This window comes from Nothoprocta perdicaria, unplaced genomic scaffold (genome assembly GCF_003342845.1).
Source record: "Nothoprocta perdicaria isolate Ctin4 unplaced genomic scaffold, notPer1 scaffold_152, whole genome shotgun sequence".
NCBI lineage: Eukaryota > Metazoa > Chordata > Aves > Tinamiformes > Tinamidae > Nothoprocta > Nothoprocta perdicaria.
In genome coordinates this window covers 1,403,618-1,420,776 of record NW_020454672.1, presented here as the reverse complement: position 1 = coordinate 1,420,776, position 17,159 = coordinate 1,403,618, and the positions used below count along the sequence as shown (strand labels likewise).

At 44.5% G+C, this 17,159-nt stretch overlaps 1 protein-coding gene across 1 annotated transcript; it reads right to left on the bottom strand.

The window, feature by feature from the left end:
* Nucleotides 1-3,585: 3,585 nt before the first annotated feature.
* Nucleotides 3,586-16,923, bottom strand: PRCP (prolylcarboxypeptidase). Its single transcript, XM_026034933.1, has 8 exons — nt 16,783-16,923; nt 16,099-16,200; nt 15,544-15,725; nt 14,538-14,695; nt 14,139-14,311; nt 12,572-12,736; nt 11,173-11,360; nt 3,586-5,702 (listed from the first exon to the last, which is right to left on the bottom strand). Exons 1-8 carry the CDS (start codon nt 16,834-16,836, stop codon nt 5,420-5,422), a joined length of 1,305 nt encoding a protein of 434 aa, XP_025890718.1. The 5' UTR covers nt 16,837-16,923; the 3' UTR covers nt 3,586-5,419.
* Nucleotides 16,924-17,159: the final 236 nt, after the last annotated feature.

Sequence of the window (17,159 nt, the reverse complement as noted above, 5' to 3'; positions counted from 1 at the left end):
TCCTATGCTGCGGAGCCCCAGGTTCATAGAGCAGCTGTCCCACCATAGCTACCCCATTTGCCCTCCTGCATCAGGCAACATCATCTTTCTCTGTTGTCTTCCCTTTCAGAGCTCAGCAGTGGCCATTCCTGTTTAAGCCTCACAGAAGGTTGATACAAAAGACACGGTCTCTGCAGAACTCCCCAAATGACTCTTCCCAGCCGCCTCTCCCAAACAAACACCATGGTTCTGCACAGGACGCACAACCAAGGGCCAATCCCTGTGCTGGAGAGTGGTCACTCAGCAACCTCCAACGGGGACAAAGACCCGGCCTCCCGAGCACCAGAGATCCCCGTGCTCGACGCTGCCCTCCGGAAAGGAGAGCGCGGCCGCACTGCGCATCCCAGGGATGCGGTTCCGCATGATGCGGAGGGCCCTTCATTCACAACACGGTCAAAAGGAGCCCAGGGTGTTCACAGCTTGCCGGGATTGCGCTGGTGTTGGTTACACCCCCAGCTATTGGAGGCAAACCTTGGCCTCTTAAAGCTCTCTGCCTCTCTCCTGTGCCTTTGTGTTCTCTAGAAGGTGAAGCGTAAGGGTATAAAAAGCTGCAAACAGTCCCTACCTCTGGAGACCAGGCATTTACTCTAAGAAAGAAAGACCAATTGCTTCCCAGAGCATTGTCCATCCACATTAGAGAAAGGATTAAGCAGATACATTCAGCTATTCTAACAGATTTTCTTTAAACCTTGAATACGCCTCTCACACTCAGTAAGATAATCACATTAGTTTTGTCATTAAAAGATCCCTTTTATAGAAAGTACCTAAACCGCTTAAACCACCCAGAGAGGTCGCATACATTAGAAAACAACAAGACAAACGGAAGGGATTTGCTATTCCGGGTCTTAGTGTTTCACTGCACCTACTTTCTAAACTGGGGGATTGAACTAAAAGGTTTTGCAAATGATCAGCAGAGGGGGAAGCAGCAGCAGCCGGCCCCGCTTCCCACCCCCGGCCCGGGAAAGGAGCCCCCGCGGTCACGGATGAGAGCGCAGGGCCCTGTGCGAGGAGCTCTTGCTCCCCGCCGAGGTCACGCAGACGCCTACAGCAAAGGCGGGCAGAGCTCCGGGATGCACAGCGTCTCCCTTGGCAAGTCTCCTGAGAGCTATGGAGGCTGTGAGCAAGACAAAAATAGCCTAAAAATAGCCTCTTTTTTTAAAAAAGAATCAACTGACTACTTTGAAAAGCACTTAGGGACRGTAAATTCACYCCCAATATCATCCTYGTGTCAGATCTTTTACCTTCAGTGYTCAATATTATCGTAGCTATTGCTGTGCTACAGACATAGATTCTGTTAATCTGGCCAGGCAAAGGCAAATCATTTAGGTTTTTAACGTGGGTAGTCTTAAGGTCTGATTCATGAAAAAAGAATAATTTATTTTTAAATCAATGACTTTATTTTAAGAACACAAGAGCAAAYAAAGACAAGGCTAGATTAAGAAACATAGACAAGAGTAGCAACACAATTTGCCATACGTTCATACTGATGGCATTACCACAGAAAATGACAGAGAGACAGAAAACAGCATTCAAATAAAGCCAAGTAAATGATCATTCATAAAATGGTATTAGGGACTACAATGTCACATATTAACATTTCCTTCCATAGTTTCAACTTCAGAAAGATTTATGTTTTACAGACCATCTATTCAGCAGCTTATTTCTGAACCATGTGGCATACRTGTTACTCACCCAGCTCTGAGAGGACAGTTTGGGAGTTGAGGCTTTATTACCCCAACAGCACAAATCCATCTGCAAAASAGCCTCATTCTAGTACAAGTAACTGTCAGCTTTGCCAAGGCTGCGAGTATTCAGGTCACAAACMTGAGCAGTTGCAGATCGATATTATTTTTGCTTTCAACTCAAGTGACCATAAAAATGCTTCATTTTTTTCTTCTAAATGTGATTTCCCCAAACACGTGCCACCCGTTACATTGGCTACAGACAGCACGGATGTGTTCTCCTGAATCACGGGAGAGCTCAAGCCTTGCACAGCTTGGGCACAGCTGGTCCTTGCTTGAGGTCGGCTTGGAGTATATGATCCCCTGRGCTCTTTCCACACTATATTTATGGGTCTTTCATATCACCTTTTTGATTGTCAGAAGACATTATTCTGCTATTTGTCACAGAAGATGCTGATATATCAGCCATCAATGTAAATTTTTTTAACATCTAGAAAACTCCTCAGCTTATTCCTGTTTCCTTCCAATTCCATATAGTGTAGATTTAAGACAGCTACAATACTCCTTAAGAGCAGATGCAGTATTCTTTTTTCTTAAAGCTGACCACAACACATCTGGTGCAGAGAGAGCACAGGATGCAAAACTCACCCTGCAGTCTCACTCTGCATGCACTTTTCTGAGACTTGGTTCCTAGAGATGCTTTCTTTTCTGTAGCCTCCTCTGACGATGCAGGATCTCATTATCTTCAAAGTCAAAATTACCCGTGAGCCCAGCAAGGCGCCGGCAGAAGCTACGTGGCTTCTTCCCAGTGCCCTGCAGCCTTGGTCCTCCCCTAGGACCATTTCGGGCTTCGCATCCCAGCCAAACCCCACTTGCCGGGTCAGTGGTTGCGTTGATGGACCAGGAGGTCAGTCCATACAACCTTCAGCATCACTCACAGGCAGGACGTGTTGTCTGGCTTGGACTGAAATAATTTTCAAAATTATGGCAACTAGCTAGTACATGTGCTCCTTGCTAGTTAAACCTCTCAAATGGGAAACTACCAAATGCAGAAACTCAAAGGCTGTTATCCTAAACGCTGTGAGCATAAGTGAGCATCAGCTCAAATACTGTCACCTTCCACCGCAAGCTAAGTATAAAGCTGAYGGTACTTACATGTCTGCAGAACTCCAAATCTGCCTGGGGATAAAAATGTATGTCCTTGCCAAACAAAATCCATCTCCAGAAGCTCACATTTCTGTAAGACTGATGCTCTGGGTAGAGTTATCATTAATTCTTTTTTCATTTTGCATTTTGCATTTTTTTCTCATCAGTGGGAAAGGTGTATTTTAATTCGAATCATTCATGACGTACACCAAGAACACACATAAGCCTGAAGGGAAATATGGCCCACCAGGACATGACGGATGAGGGGAGGGGGAAGGTATCAATTTCCAAAGCTCCTTTCTGCTCTCAGCTACACAAAACAAGCAGGCAGAGCTCATGTAAATGAGGTAGCCAAAAAACCTAGATAGTCCCTCACTAGCATATATAAACAGGTATACAGATTTTGTTCCTAAATACAAAATGAACAGCTTTGTTTCTAAATACTATTTATCAAAATTCAAAACCAAAAATAACAGKGTTTACTTAAAGACATTTGTTTTCTGCTAATAAGATAGAGGAAAAAAATAAACGAGAAAGAAAAAAAAAAGCTTTAATTATTTTGCTTGAAGCTAACAGCGTTTTCTAAACAATAAACAAGTTGCTTCCTGAGAAAGAGTAAGTTAACCGGTAAGGGGGAAAGGAGGAGGAAGAGGAGACACAGAGGTGATTATACAGGGCTGTTAATTGCACTGTTAACATCCCCTGCATGCCTCTCTCCCCCATCCATCCCCATGCAGCATCACAGTGGCAAGAACAGGCACTCAGAACTTTACATTTTAACTCTAATTAGAACAAAAAATATTAATCTGGGAGTGTGTAAGAAATTCAGCATCAACACATCATCTTCAAGTACATGAGCAAGAAATTGGAGTATATTTATATCATGTTACCCCCCCCCAAAATGGACCTATTGGAAATGGGACTGACAACAGCTTTCAGTCAAGGGGTTTAGGCAGTTCAAATCAGCTCTTCCTTTTGCCCCTCTGCTTCTTTTCTGGTCTTGCTCTTTATGTGCTCTGAAGTAATAACCTCTCAACCTGAACCTAAAAGTCTTGTTTAAACAACTGTTTCTAGAACATCAAGCAAGATGAGTATGCTAGGAATTACTAGAAGCAGGCTAGGATTAACAGGAGTTTATTAAAAAATAAACTATCTGTCAGGTGTGTGAGGGGGGTGTCTTTTGCAGGGGGGAGGRTGGTTTTGTTTGTTTTCTTTTTCCCCACAGAACGGGAAGAGAGTGGAAACAAGAAGGGGCCACCTGGTGTCTTTGGAAAATACTCAACGATCAACAAAGCTGAGACACATTTCAACAGAATCGCAAGTTTTAAGAGCCTCAAGAAGCCCAAGAGGCCTTGCCCACATCGTGCTGAACTGGGATTGTCCTTGCAACTGCAAAGGATCCTTTCGGATGGATGCTCACCTGCAGGGTGAATGAAGCCAAAGCTGCTCCAGCCATTTATTAAGAAGAGATATTTGGTCCCATGAATAAGGACAGCTTGTCTGTTTTGGAAGCTTTACAGAGCCCAAGTGCACCTGGCTTGTGGAGCTCTGCACCAGGCTTCAGGCTGATCCAAGAGCAAAGCTGCACTCTGCACTTTGAAGAGTTTGTCCTGCAAACTATTTTTTTTTTTTAAAAAAAGGCTTTTTATTAAAGAGCTCTCAGCAAACAGATCATGCAAAATTTCAACAATACAAAGAATGGGGGGGAGGGARGACTCCAGACAAGGCTCTGCCCACATTATTTGTCCCTTCATAAGATCTCGCCAGCACAAGTGTGACATTTGCTCTTCAGGAGAACAGCTGAGGAAGCTTCCTGATGAAAGAGCTAAGTGTTTGTGCAGAGGACATGCACACACACAGACACAAAATAAAGTCTGAGGGTGATTTTTTTTTTTTGGCTACTGTAATCACTGTGACATATTTTGGGGTTAGGACACACAGCAATGGGAGAAATAAAGCCGCAGGGTAAACGCTGCACACTCAGCAAAGAGTCAGGGACCAGCCCCGATGCAGTACAGGGCGGAAGGGAAAAGCCTCTTCCACAGCTTGGATTCATGAGCTGCCAGAAAGGTGAGGGAAGAGCATACACTTGTTTTTCCAGCATTAAAGGTGAGGTGATTTGTGTTCTATGATTCTTCCCACACTTCTGCCATCTCAGTTCATTCCAGCTGAGGGTGTCCGAAATCCAGACCCACGGAAGACAGCGGGTAACATGGGCATTAACAACACTGCCATTTAACCCATGCACACGCTCTCCCAGCACCCAAGACCATAATCTACTGCAGCCAGGAAGGCATCAAGCCCAGAACAGGATCTCTACCTTATTGTGCAGCGTTTGAGACCAGCAGAATAGGAAATCAAGCCAGGGCAGGCAGCTCAGTCCATGCACTTTATTAGCCCAAGGTGGTTGCTGGAAAACGCTCTTCATCCCCGTCTTCTCTCCTGGGCACAAGCATTGGCAGCTAGGATTGCAAAGGAGGAGGCAGCAGGGAGACGTTCAGGTGGCCACACGCTGAGGCCTGGCCCTGCTCCCAGAGGAGCCAAGGGGAGGCTCAGGGTCTGCGTGAGGCCTTCTCGACCCACCGCTTCATGGAGCGGGGCTTTGAGGCCTTCTCAGCCCACYGCTTCACGGAGCGGGGCTCCGAGGCCTGCTCAATCCACTGCTTCATGGAGCGGGTTTCCAAGGCGCGAGCCTGCTGCACGGAGCTGGGGTCRCAAGGGTGGCGGCTGCGAAGGTCCAGGTGATGGGCTCCATCTGGGATCACGATGGCCATGAGGGACTCGCTGATGTTCTGCGTCACCCCACCGGCAGACCAGGGATCCAGGCCRCCGTTGCTGCGGGGGAAATGATGCTTCGTTAGGCTGTCCCCACACTGCCAGTGAAGCCGCAGCTGCCGCCACGCACCCTCACTCACCACCAGGATGTGCTACGACCTGCCGACTTCCCGACCAGAAAGGGCCTCCCTCCTGTGCCCATGCCCTGGGTCCAATCCTCTTCCCAAATGGGATTGAAAGGGATATGCAACTAGGAGCAGCTTAAGCAAGGCTGCACTGCCATCAAGGATAGTGTCTACAATTTATGATAGTGTCCAAGCCTCTGGAAAAAGTGTGTTTCCCCTACAACTGTCATGTGAAAAGGTTCCCCTGTACCAAAACCAACTCAAACTCCAAAGCCAAAGCTCCTTGCTTTCCTTTCCTACAATCTGTCGTAAACTAATAGTCAGCTCAAGCATTCAGGGCCTGCATTTTCCCTACCTAGTGCTGTCTCTGTTGGGTGCCTGCCTGCTTTTGGAGCAGTCTAAAGCCCAGCCTAAAGCAACTTGTTCCCTCGTGAACAGATTTCACGACCTTAGACCATAAAATGCCTGGTCCATGGAGAAAAACAAAAGCTGGATTGGGATAAGAGCTTTGCATCTCTCATCCTTAGTTTGAGACTCAGCCTGGCCATCCCTGCTGCCTCTTATCTTCCTTTCTTACTCCATTAACGTTCATCCATCTTCCTGCATGAAACAGCCAACATCCAAATACTTATGTAACTGCACAAATGCAGACCTATTCCCAAATAAGCACTAGCCCTGTCCACAAAAGACAGCAGGAGGGTTAGAACAGTAGGTTAGTGTCAGCTTAGAGGAACAAGATCTGATAAATGAAATGACTGTTGGACATCGGATATGCAGCTAGTAAAACACCACMGTGACAGCACCAGCAACCACAGAGATAACAAGTGAAAAGTGTTTGTAGAAATAACTAGAAGTAAAAACCATATGCAGTTTGAGCTACTATTTTGAATTTGTGTGTCCATGGAAAATAAAAAAATCTTAAATTTCTGTAATTCTCTATTTTCAATGGTTCTAAACATGACTGAGATTAAGAAACATTTTGTACCTGCAAAACAAAATGCCCAGAGAGCTGCCCAAGCAGCAAACCACGTTTGATTTAGAAGGTCATCTGGATGAGCATTAGCCCCTTGGCAACAGGGAGATGAGAGTTGCTGAGAGCGCCAAGAGGGACACGACTTGGACGTTTGTGGCAGTGGCCACAGTGAAGGGCGTCAGGCAGAGAGCAGCCCCTGGCTGCGCTGCCAAGGGATGGCACCAGGGAACCCATCAGGCTGTGAAGTGGGACTTGTCAGAATCGCACAGAATCCCAGAATCATTAAGGTTGGAAGGGACCTCTAGAGATCACCTGGTCTAATCCCCCTGCTCCAGCAGGAACACCCAGAGCACAGGGCACAGGGCGGCATCCAGGTGGGTTTGGAAGATCTCCAGAGAAGGAGACTCCACAACCTCCCTTGGCAGCCTCTTCCAGGGCTCTGTCACCATCACAGCAAAGAAGTTCTTCCCCACATGCAGATGGAACTTCCTGTGTTTCAACTTATACCCATTTCCCTTTGTCCTATCACTGGCCACCACTGAGAAGAGCTTGGCCCCATCTTCCCTACATTCTCCCCTCAGGTATTTGTACATATTGATCAGATTCCCTCTCAACCTTCTCCAGGCTAAACAGGTCCAGCTCACTCAGTCTTTCCTCATACAAGAGATGCTCCAGTCCCTTCATCACCTTTGTTGCCCTCTGCTGGAACCTCTCTAGAAGCTCCACATCCCTTTTGTACTGGGGAGACCAGAACTGCACCCAAGCACCCAATACTCCAGTAGTGGCCTCCCTAGAGCTGAGTAGAGGGGCAGGATCACCTCCACTGACCTGCTGGCAACATCCTCCTGATGCAGCCAGGATCCCATTGGCCTTTTTGGCCACCTTGTCAGGTGGGTCTCAGCACAGGGGAACCCTAACACCCAACARCTTCATGGGGTCAGAGCTCAGTAGCAGCTAGAATGGGTTATTTACAAGCTACAGCCAAGCAGGCACTGGAGGTGCTCAGCTGCCTCCAATTCCACAGGATGGAATTTTCCCAGTGTAAACTGAGGTWAACAAGAAAGCACAAATAGAAACAYGAAGCTCAGCCACTTCTTTCTAGCAGTGGCAAGGTGAACCAGACTTCAGAAATAACAATTGCCAATGCAAAATATCAGCCAAGCAGATCAATTTTTTTTGCTCCTTTTCAGCTTATACTTCTAAGACAGTACAAGTGTGATCTTAGTTACGGCACAGCAGAATATTCCCTTTCCTAATGCGTTTTTAGAGCCTCCTCTGCCATTAAATCCTGCTCAGAACAAGATTTTACACACTCCTAGCAGCACTGCATGTATCCTATTTTTTTTTCTTTTAAATAAGCCCACACACATACACACAACTGCCTAGATTAATTTTTTAATCTTTTCTCACGTTTTCTTCTACCAGGCATGGTTCTGCCTTCTCTTTTGCTCCATTCCTTTCTGTAATGCCAAAAAATCCCTCTTTTGCCCAGCCCCAAAGCCCCTTCCAAACTGCCTTCATGCTCTAGACTGGTTTTACCCTCTCCCTCCTCATTAAACAAAAGGACAGCTGGGTGCCCTAGCTGAAAGTAGGGTACAAGGAGCTCAGCTGTGATCTGCCCACATTGAAAAGTTCCACCTTTTGGCCTGTGCACACCAAACTCCACATGGGCTGGAATCTGGAATGTTTCTGGAATGGGTGCCAGGTACCAGAGATACAAGCCCATCTAAATGCATTTAAACTAAGGTCATCTATCAAGGCTATGGCACAGGAAACCTTTTTAAGCACTTCAAGAAAGAAATAAAATGTCCACTTCAATTAAATTCTGAAATTTCAAGTTAGGCTCCTATTTACACTAAGCTGACTTTGACTMCCCAGTGTGTTGGTGGGGAGGCACCACGAGCTGCTGCAAACCTTCCGCTGCCGAATACACGGAGGGCACTGGGGCCAGGCAGGTCCCACCACAGAGTATTTCTCTGACCATGTGGATTCCAGTCCGAGTATGTGGAGTGGAAATTGCTGAGGCAAAACAGGACTGAAACCCCTGATGTCCTCAACCTCGTGTTTTAATAAAACAGTGTTTGTGCAGCTCCTAGGGAAGGTCCAGCAGAGGGCAACAAAGATGGTTAAGGGAATGGAGCACTTCTACTAGGAAAGACTGAGTGGGGCCTGTTTAGCTTGGAGAAGAGAAGGCTGAGAGGGGATATGACTAACATGTATAAGTACATGAAGCATAGAATGTAGGGGGAATGTGGCCAAACTGTTCTCAGTGGTGGCAACTGATAGGATGAGGGGCAATGGATACAAGTTGCAACACAGGCTGTTCCATCTGCATGTGAGGAAGAACTTATTCTCTGTGAGGGTGACAGAGCCCTGGAACAGGCTGCCCAGGGAGGTGGTGGAGTCTTCTCTGGAGACTTCCCAAACCTGCCTGGCTGTCACCCTGTGCCCYGTGCTCTGGGTGTCCCTGCTGGAGCAGGGGGGTTGGACTAGATGATCTCTAGAGGTCCCTTCCAACCACAACCATTCTGGGTTTCTGTGWATAAAGGTGCTCATCTCAGGAGAGGCAAGGAGAATCTGAATGTAGCCTAAGTAATACACACACCCTAAGAAAAACTTGGTAAAATACCCCTGACAAGGTGCCAAAGGGGCACTGGGAATTCCCAAGTCAACACTTGGGACCTGCAGTTGAGTGGAATCCACAGGGTGCTCTGCCCTCAGCACAGGCAGAAGCAGCATCACGAGTTTCAGCATCCTGGCCAAATCCTGGAGTGGTTGGATAAATCGACCCGACAGTGGCTCTGTTTAGATGAATTATTCCTCCCTTCCTGCACTAAACTGTKGAGCAAGTTGCTTGACACTTTTACACAGCGCTTTTTACCCCACAGGGGGGCCACATCCCCTGGTATAGGCAGGGTTTTTTTGTGTGTGTGTTTTCTTTTTTTTGCAAAGCACTCTTTGGTGTTTGTGGATAAAAGGCTCTTATATAAAACGTACAGTGTTGACAATGTGCCTGTTTGAAGAGAAACAACTCAGCTTGAGATCCAAAGCTTTGTGTGTGCAGCACTTACTTCTTTCTCATTCATTTGGTTGCTTTCAAGCTTTTCTCATTTCAGGCTCCTTCAGCTGGCATAAATTCTTTAACACTTAGATTTGTTTGTCTATTGCTTACAAAGCATGATTCTAGTGTACAGAACTGTGGGACCTTGGCAATAAGCAACAGTTTTCAGAAATTAAGTTAGATCAATAATTTTTCCTATTAAAAACGGTGGGATTTCTCCCTTTGGAGCCGACATCCCGCTGGGGCAGAAACAGCAAGAGACAAATGAGAGGAAAGCAATAGGCCTTTGGAGCCAAACGAACCAACGTTAACGGCTGAAATGCAGAGAATAATCCCCAATTCAAGGCAGGACTTTTTGCTTTTAAAATACACAGCTATTTAGCAAGTCCAAAAGACTAATTCTCATTTTTGTTTAAGGAAGTTTGTTTTTGAAAAGGCCCTACACAATTTGGGCAAGAGCAGAGGGCTACAGCTAGGAGCTGCCCACGGTGAGCAGTGAGGAGAGTGAGTCAGGATTTCTGAGGGCACAGGCTCCAATTGGGCAGAAAATGGGTTTATTAAAGGCCTCCCTACCACGCAGCAACCTAACAAACAGCCAGTACTTGGCTGTTCAAAATTCCTATCACCTCGCAGCGAAGCACAGCAACATGAACCTCCCTTTAAGGAGAGCAGAACAGAATTTAACCTCATTAGAAATAAGAAAAGCAAAGGCTGAGCACAAAGCAGGCAGGCACTAGTTGTTGTATCTGACAGAAATGTTTGTTTCACTTTTTGCCCATGTAAGAAGGTGTTTTAGACCAGCTTCTGCTAAGTTACTGATATGCCCTGCTAGAAAGGAAATGTCTCTTTCTATTTGTGTCTTAAACAATCCTCTCGAAACTTAACCCAATTATTAAAATTAGGAAAGTCCCTCATGCTACTTCCCTCTTTCAAAGAGAAAGAGAAGCACCACGTCAGCCCTCTGCAAGACTATCACCCCGAGCAACAATTTCAGTCACCAAGATCTTGTGTTGTAACTAAAGCTTGTTTAGACTTTCCTTTCAAGTGGAAGAGACAGCGTTTTGGCTTCATAAAAGCTAAACAGATTTACCAGCATGAGAAACCTGGACTTTGGCCACAAGATAAGCAGGAATGCACAGGGGAAGAAAATTGCATCTGGCAAAATCCCAAGCTAATTTTTTTCTTTTAGAGACACACAAGCAATGACAGGACAATTTGCTTCTTTGGTCACTGCAGATTGTTCATTTTACTCTGCAGGGAAACAAAGAAAGGCCACCATCATTTATTCAGCTGGAAGGCTGGAGGGGGATACTTTGCTACTCAGAGCAGCCTCCCTGCACTGACTGGTGGAAAAGCTGGAGCAGGGCTCACCTGAAGATGATGTTACTGTGTGAGCTGATATTTTTCCCTCCATACATGGAAAGGATCCACGAGGGCCGAGGCCTCACTCCCCACAGCTTGAAACACTCGTTCGAAAGTGCATCGAAGTCCCACTTCTGGGGCTCAAACATGTCGTTGACACCATCTGTGCACATGGGCATCACCATCTCAGTGCAAGCCTGAAAGAAAGAGCAAGGCCACAAGATGCACTCACACTCCTAGGAGACTGTCCAGTGACTGCCAGTGCAATGTTTAAATGAAAAAAAGCGCACACGGAATTCAATCCATCAGGAATTATCATGCTATCAGAACTCAGATAAAGCAAAATCTTTATTTATCAGCCACAAATCAATCCCTGGTCTTAGTAGTAGCAGCAAGAGAAAAAAAAAGAAAAAAAAAAGGCAAGAAAAAGAAAACAGCCTGAAGACCTCACACGACCCATATCTACCAGGGTAACTACAGGGTCCACTCTCACTTGCCTTTTTTGCCAGGTCCCCTCAGAAGCAGGCAGGAAACAAGCTGCAGATTGGAGGAGTGGTTTTATGAGCCCAGCTGCCATATTCCTTTTTTATCCATGTGGAGGGGAAGGGAACAGAGCCAGGAGCAGCCTGTCCCAGCCCAGACACCCAACTTGAACAACTTGGTTGCTCAAACCCTTGACTTGCATCCAAGTCTCTTGGCTGAGACTTTTACTATAGACTCACACATTTCTGTTGTCTGCTTGATAGGAAAGAAGGTGCCTCAGGGAGATAGAGCATAAATAGCTTTATTTGAGAGAAATTAGTATCAATTGGCATACATTAGTTAATATCAAAATCTAATAGCTATCCCTATTTCCTACAATTAGAGCATGGCATAGAACTCTTTGTTACTCTTATAAACAAGCTTGAAGGTTCAAGTTCTAAATGAAGCACAGAAACGTGCAGAGCTTGTGGCTGTTTGGAGAACGTCTAACAACAAGAACTGCCCATGCAATTGGCTATGAAAATCGGTCATAACTTCATYCACAGAACCACAGAATGGCTGAGGTTGGAAGGAAGCTCTAGAGATCATTTAGGCCAACCCCTCCGCTCCAGTAGGGACACCCAGAGCACAGGGCACCCAGTCACAGCCAGGTGGGTTTGGAAGATCTCCAGAGGAGACTCCACAACCTCCCTGGGCAGCCTGTTCCTGTGTTCATTTTCAGTTCTAAATCCAGTCTGATTTTAAAGACTTAGATTGTAACTAAGGTTATATATAAATAAGCATAAAGTAGCAACTCTACTGCATTCCAAACAACCCAAACCACTTCACATCTAGCCCAAAATGTTAACAGTTAAATGATGGATTCCACGAGCTCCAGACTCCAAAAACCTCACGGAGCTGCATTTAGAGAGGACAGGATGCCTACCTGGTAGTACCAGCCCATCTGGCCCAGATTCTTGGTGGCAGTCTGAGACATGTCAAAGCATGAGGCTTCTCCTGAGTAGTTGTAGTAGACATTTACAGCCTGGAAAACATTCTGCAGCAACTGCTTGTCTGGAAGACTGGGATTCGTCAAGAATTTGCAGACTACCTGTTATGAAAAGGGAAGATGAGAATCTCAGTCTGCAAAAGATACATATTGAAACACTATAACTGGTAGAATATCTTTTTCTGTTTTTTAAAATTAATCTTTTGTGCTTCAAGATATTGCCTTTTTCTGAAATTACCCTATGCATTATACTTCTATTATTTAGGTTGCTACTATTATATAGTAGCAATACAAGATTCTTGCCTTTTCATGTTTGGAAAACATAAGGCGGTATAATGAAAAGCTATTTTGTTGCTGATGAATTAAGAGAGCCCTTGTGTAAAGATAAACTCAGAATTTTAACTGGGGACAAGAACACACTGGAGCTGGCATAAAACAAACTAACAAACAAAAAAGAACCCAGAAAACCCAGAAACCACCATACCAGAAGGATTTTTCATCTCAGAAAATATAAAAGAGAATATCTGCTTCCTGGCAGGTCTGCCTTCTTATAGCTGTTGTTATGGGTGTGGGATAACACAAGGACAATGAAGGGAAAGGCCGTGGATTTGAGCTCCTAGCCCAGCTGCACAATCCAAAATTATTCCTGCATAGAGCAACAGATGCACTGCACCTCTGGAGCTGTTCAAGTGCAAGATTATGTGCACACATGGTCAACTGAGAGGATTCCTACTGGTTATTAATGAGTGATTACAGGAAATTAAAGTAGCAGTGAATTACACTTCTTTGAGGGAATTAACTTATCCTCCAGGCCTCCCCTATTTAATCTTTTCCCTCATTTCTCTTGCGGAAGCTCAAAATCTGATCCCTTCCTGCTTCCCAACAGACAAGGCCAATGTGTCTCACCACCCCAAGTGGATTTTATGGTTTGGGTAGCTCAGCCCCCTGTTCCAAACGCAGCAAGTACCGGTGTGGAGAGCTGACTGCCTGGTGCAGATACACTCTGCAGACATGTAACAGCACAGGGGGCTGCAGGGAGCCCTCTATCCAAACCTCAGATAGGGTGGTGAAGCAGAGAGCAAAACTTGTGAGAACACAACAGCCTATGTTAGAGAACAGGTTAAGAGATATATATTCAGCTACTCTAACACACTTCCGCCCTATTAGCAATCCCATTGCAAAGAAAGTACCTGCAAAGTTTGTCTCACTTGGACTTCATACATTAGCTTTGTCCAGAAAAGCAGAAGCCTACAATAGCTCCATTTTATTTCTAGCAACTACTACTTAGCAGCAAAAATATAAGTGATACTTTATTTATCTCGCCTGCCATAGGTGGCAACCCAAAGACATGAAGGGAAATTCAGTTAGGGACGAACAAGAACAAACAAGCTCCAAGAAAACAGAAATACCGGAGGGAGCGCTAAAGATAAACARAACTTCAAAATAAAGGTTTGCAGGTGTGAAAAGCTGAAAACGGCTCTTGAAGATAAAGGTGCTAAGTTACCTGTATAGGCCAGGCTGGCAGAGGCTGTAGGAAGTCAGCTTCGTAGGGATAATCCACCATAGCCAAGTTCACCCATGTCTCAGCCAGCCAGCTCTTCAATATAGCAGCATCCTGAAGATTTTTTAATGGGCTGCACAAGTGAAATGCACTGGAGAGCCACTGCAAACCTGCATCTTTTTAACAAAAAAAAAAAAAAAAAAAAAAGAAAAAGGCAGAATTAATACATGATGTATCTGTGTCAATCACATATAGGCCACCTGCATTTCTGTTTAAAAAACACATTATATATATATATATGTTATATACACAGACAAGTTATGACACAAGCTCACTGATTTTAAGAAATATAAGCCTGAATACAGATATTCTTGGAAAAAGAAAAGCATTGAGAGGACCTACCTGTTGAAGAGAGACTGTTAATGGCATTCCAGGAATTCCGGATGCTTTCGGAGCAGCCCTTCCCACTCTTTTTGAAATCATTAGTCACTATGCTGAAGTAAGTGCCGCAAGGAACCAAATCACCAAACTGCCAGATTGGGGCAGAGGCTGCCAGAGCTCTGCAAAATGCACAGAGATGGTCTAGTGACGCCTGAGCCTCTGCAAAGGGGCTTCCCTCCCTTGGGCAACACCCTCTGCACAGCCACTATCTACGGAGAATCTGTAATTCTGCTTATTCACCCCTAGCTGAAGTAACCAAAACATTGCAAAGCGCTTCCCCAGGTCATCAAGCAAAGGCTACTGACCTTTACTAGCCTCAGATGCCAACACAGAGGCACAGGGGATACATGAAGTAGAAATTCAGTTTGTTTACTTCATATCTCATTTTCATCTAGCATCCAAAACTTTCATGCTGGGCCTTGAACACAATCAGCTAAAGCGAGATTCCCTGCACACAAAAACTTATTCCCTAGCAGACAAGAGGGATTATTCTTGTTTCCCAGGGGGGGTAACTGAGGCATTAAAGAGATTCAAGTCCTGCTTCAAGTCACCAGGAAGACCATTATTAAATTAAGAATTCAACACCACAGTCAGAAGCCTAGTGTCACGAGAACATTTTGCAATGATACCAAATACAGTCTGACACCAGTGGAGTAAGGGATAATGAAGAGGCTGAAATCAAGGAAACTAAAGATACTTACAAATTCAGCGTTTTCACTGGTTTTCACTGTTTTCCACGTTTTCAGACACACACCTAGTGTGCTAGTACTTCCTGACCTACAGTGTCTTGCTGACCTACAGTTGTCCTTGTAAGAAGGAAGTGCCTCTTCCCAAATTCAAAGCATATTAATTCCTCTTTCCAAAAGTGAAAAATCCCAGCCCGCTTGAATTGTGCCATAATATTCATAGGACTCAAGCTACAAACGCCTGGGATGACAACACCTCCGTGCTCCATAGGGACACTCACCCAACGACCACATGAGGGTACTTCATCCGAAGCCACGCTGCCAACATCCCTCCGTAGGAGCCTCCAACTGCGATGACGGGACTAAACTGGGCTCCTACGATGCTCCCCTTTAAGTGCTCTATTAGCACTGCAAAATCTGCCAGTGCTTGCTCGGAGGTCAGGTAATTCAGATGCTTGGAGTCCTGAAGCAAAGCAAGCAGGTTGTAAGTGGCATGGGAAGGCTTCCAAAGGCAACCCTTCTCCTTGCAGGAGCTAGGGAGTTCTCAATCTGTGCCTCATAGCAACTGCAGTGTTTCTTGCAGGTGTTTCTTGAAAAATGCCTACAAAAATGTTCTACAAAATGTCAGACTATTTTTTTTTTTTAACCCCACATCCTAGAATTAAGAGTTACAAAAAAGAGATACAAAGAGATACAAAATGTTTAGGCAAGTCTAGCACATCTGAGTCTTACTGGTCTCATTCAGGCAAGCGGTCAACGCACTACCAAAAATTAAAATAGGCAGATGTATTTTAATATAGACCACATCTAAAGAGTAAAGGAAATAAGACACTTACACTGAAAGACTCATTTCCAAAGGGCAAAGATTCTCCGTAATATCTATGTTCAGCAAATACTAACATGGCACCAAGTTCTTCAGCCACATCCCACATAAAACCCTGGTAAGAGGGGAAAAAAGGACATTTCAACAAGTTAAAAGCTAGCTAGTTCAAAAGGTCTACTTTCAATTTAGTTTACCTGAACACACATTCTTTCAWATGGAAGATATCACTACCAAAATACAGCTAGAAAGAAGAGTGTAACTTGCCTTTATGGTATCCTTGAAGTAAGAAAATTCRCAGGGCAGATATCCACCAGGGGATATAAAAAGGTACATGTGAAAATAAAAATGCAGCAAAACAGTAAGCAGCAGTTTTGTGAGGGTGCACTCAGACAATCCTGCCAGAACTGCTATGGCACAGGCTGCGCTCACAGGAAAAAAAATAGATAAATAAAAAAAATAAAATTAAATAAATGGTCTTTCATTTCTATGGACTTCGAATATGGACACAAAAATTAAAAATTTCCTTAAAATTTTTCCTGTTCTTTTTTTTTTTTTAAGCTGATTTCTCTTTCTGAAAAGACAACTTTCACTTTAAATTGTATCCTTATATTGCCTCCTTGCTCTTCCATACTTTTTTCAGTAAATCACTGCTGAAAAGTAAGGATTGTTATTCAAGAAGAATTCATGTTATACATACTGTGTTGTTGCAGAACCATGTGATGTCTCCTTCGTTGCCTGTGTAAAATAGCATTGGTCCATTATCTTTTTTCCAGTGTTGATCTGCTATTAGGTATCGCTGCTGGAATGTAAGATTTTCGTCAAATCCAAAGTGATCAATCTGTCAGAGCAAGAAAAAACATCTTCAGAAAGTTAAAATAGATCATGCATTGAACTGCAGGGGGTAGCAGTCACTTCACAGACAAAAAAATAAAGTGAAAAGTTTTACTAAGATCATAAATCTAAAACCAAATTCCTTTATAGTCTTGGTTTCCTAACGCATCAAAATCCTCTGTCTTATGAGAAGAAACCAACCAGAATTAAGTGTATTTTCCGGTAAAAAAAAAAAATATGTAT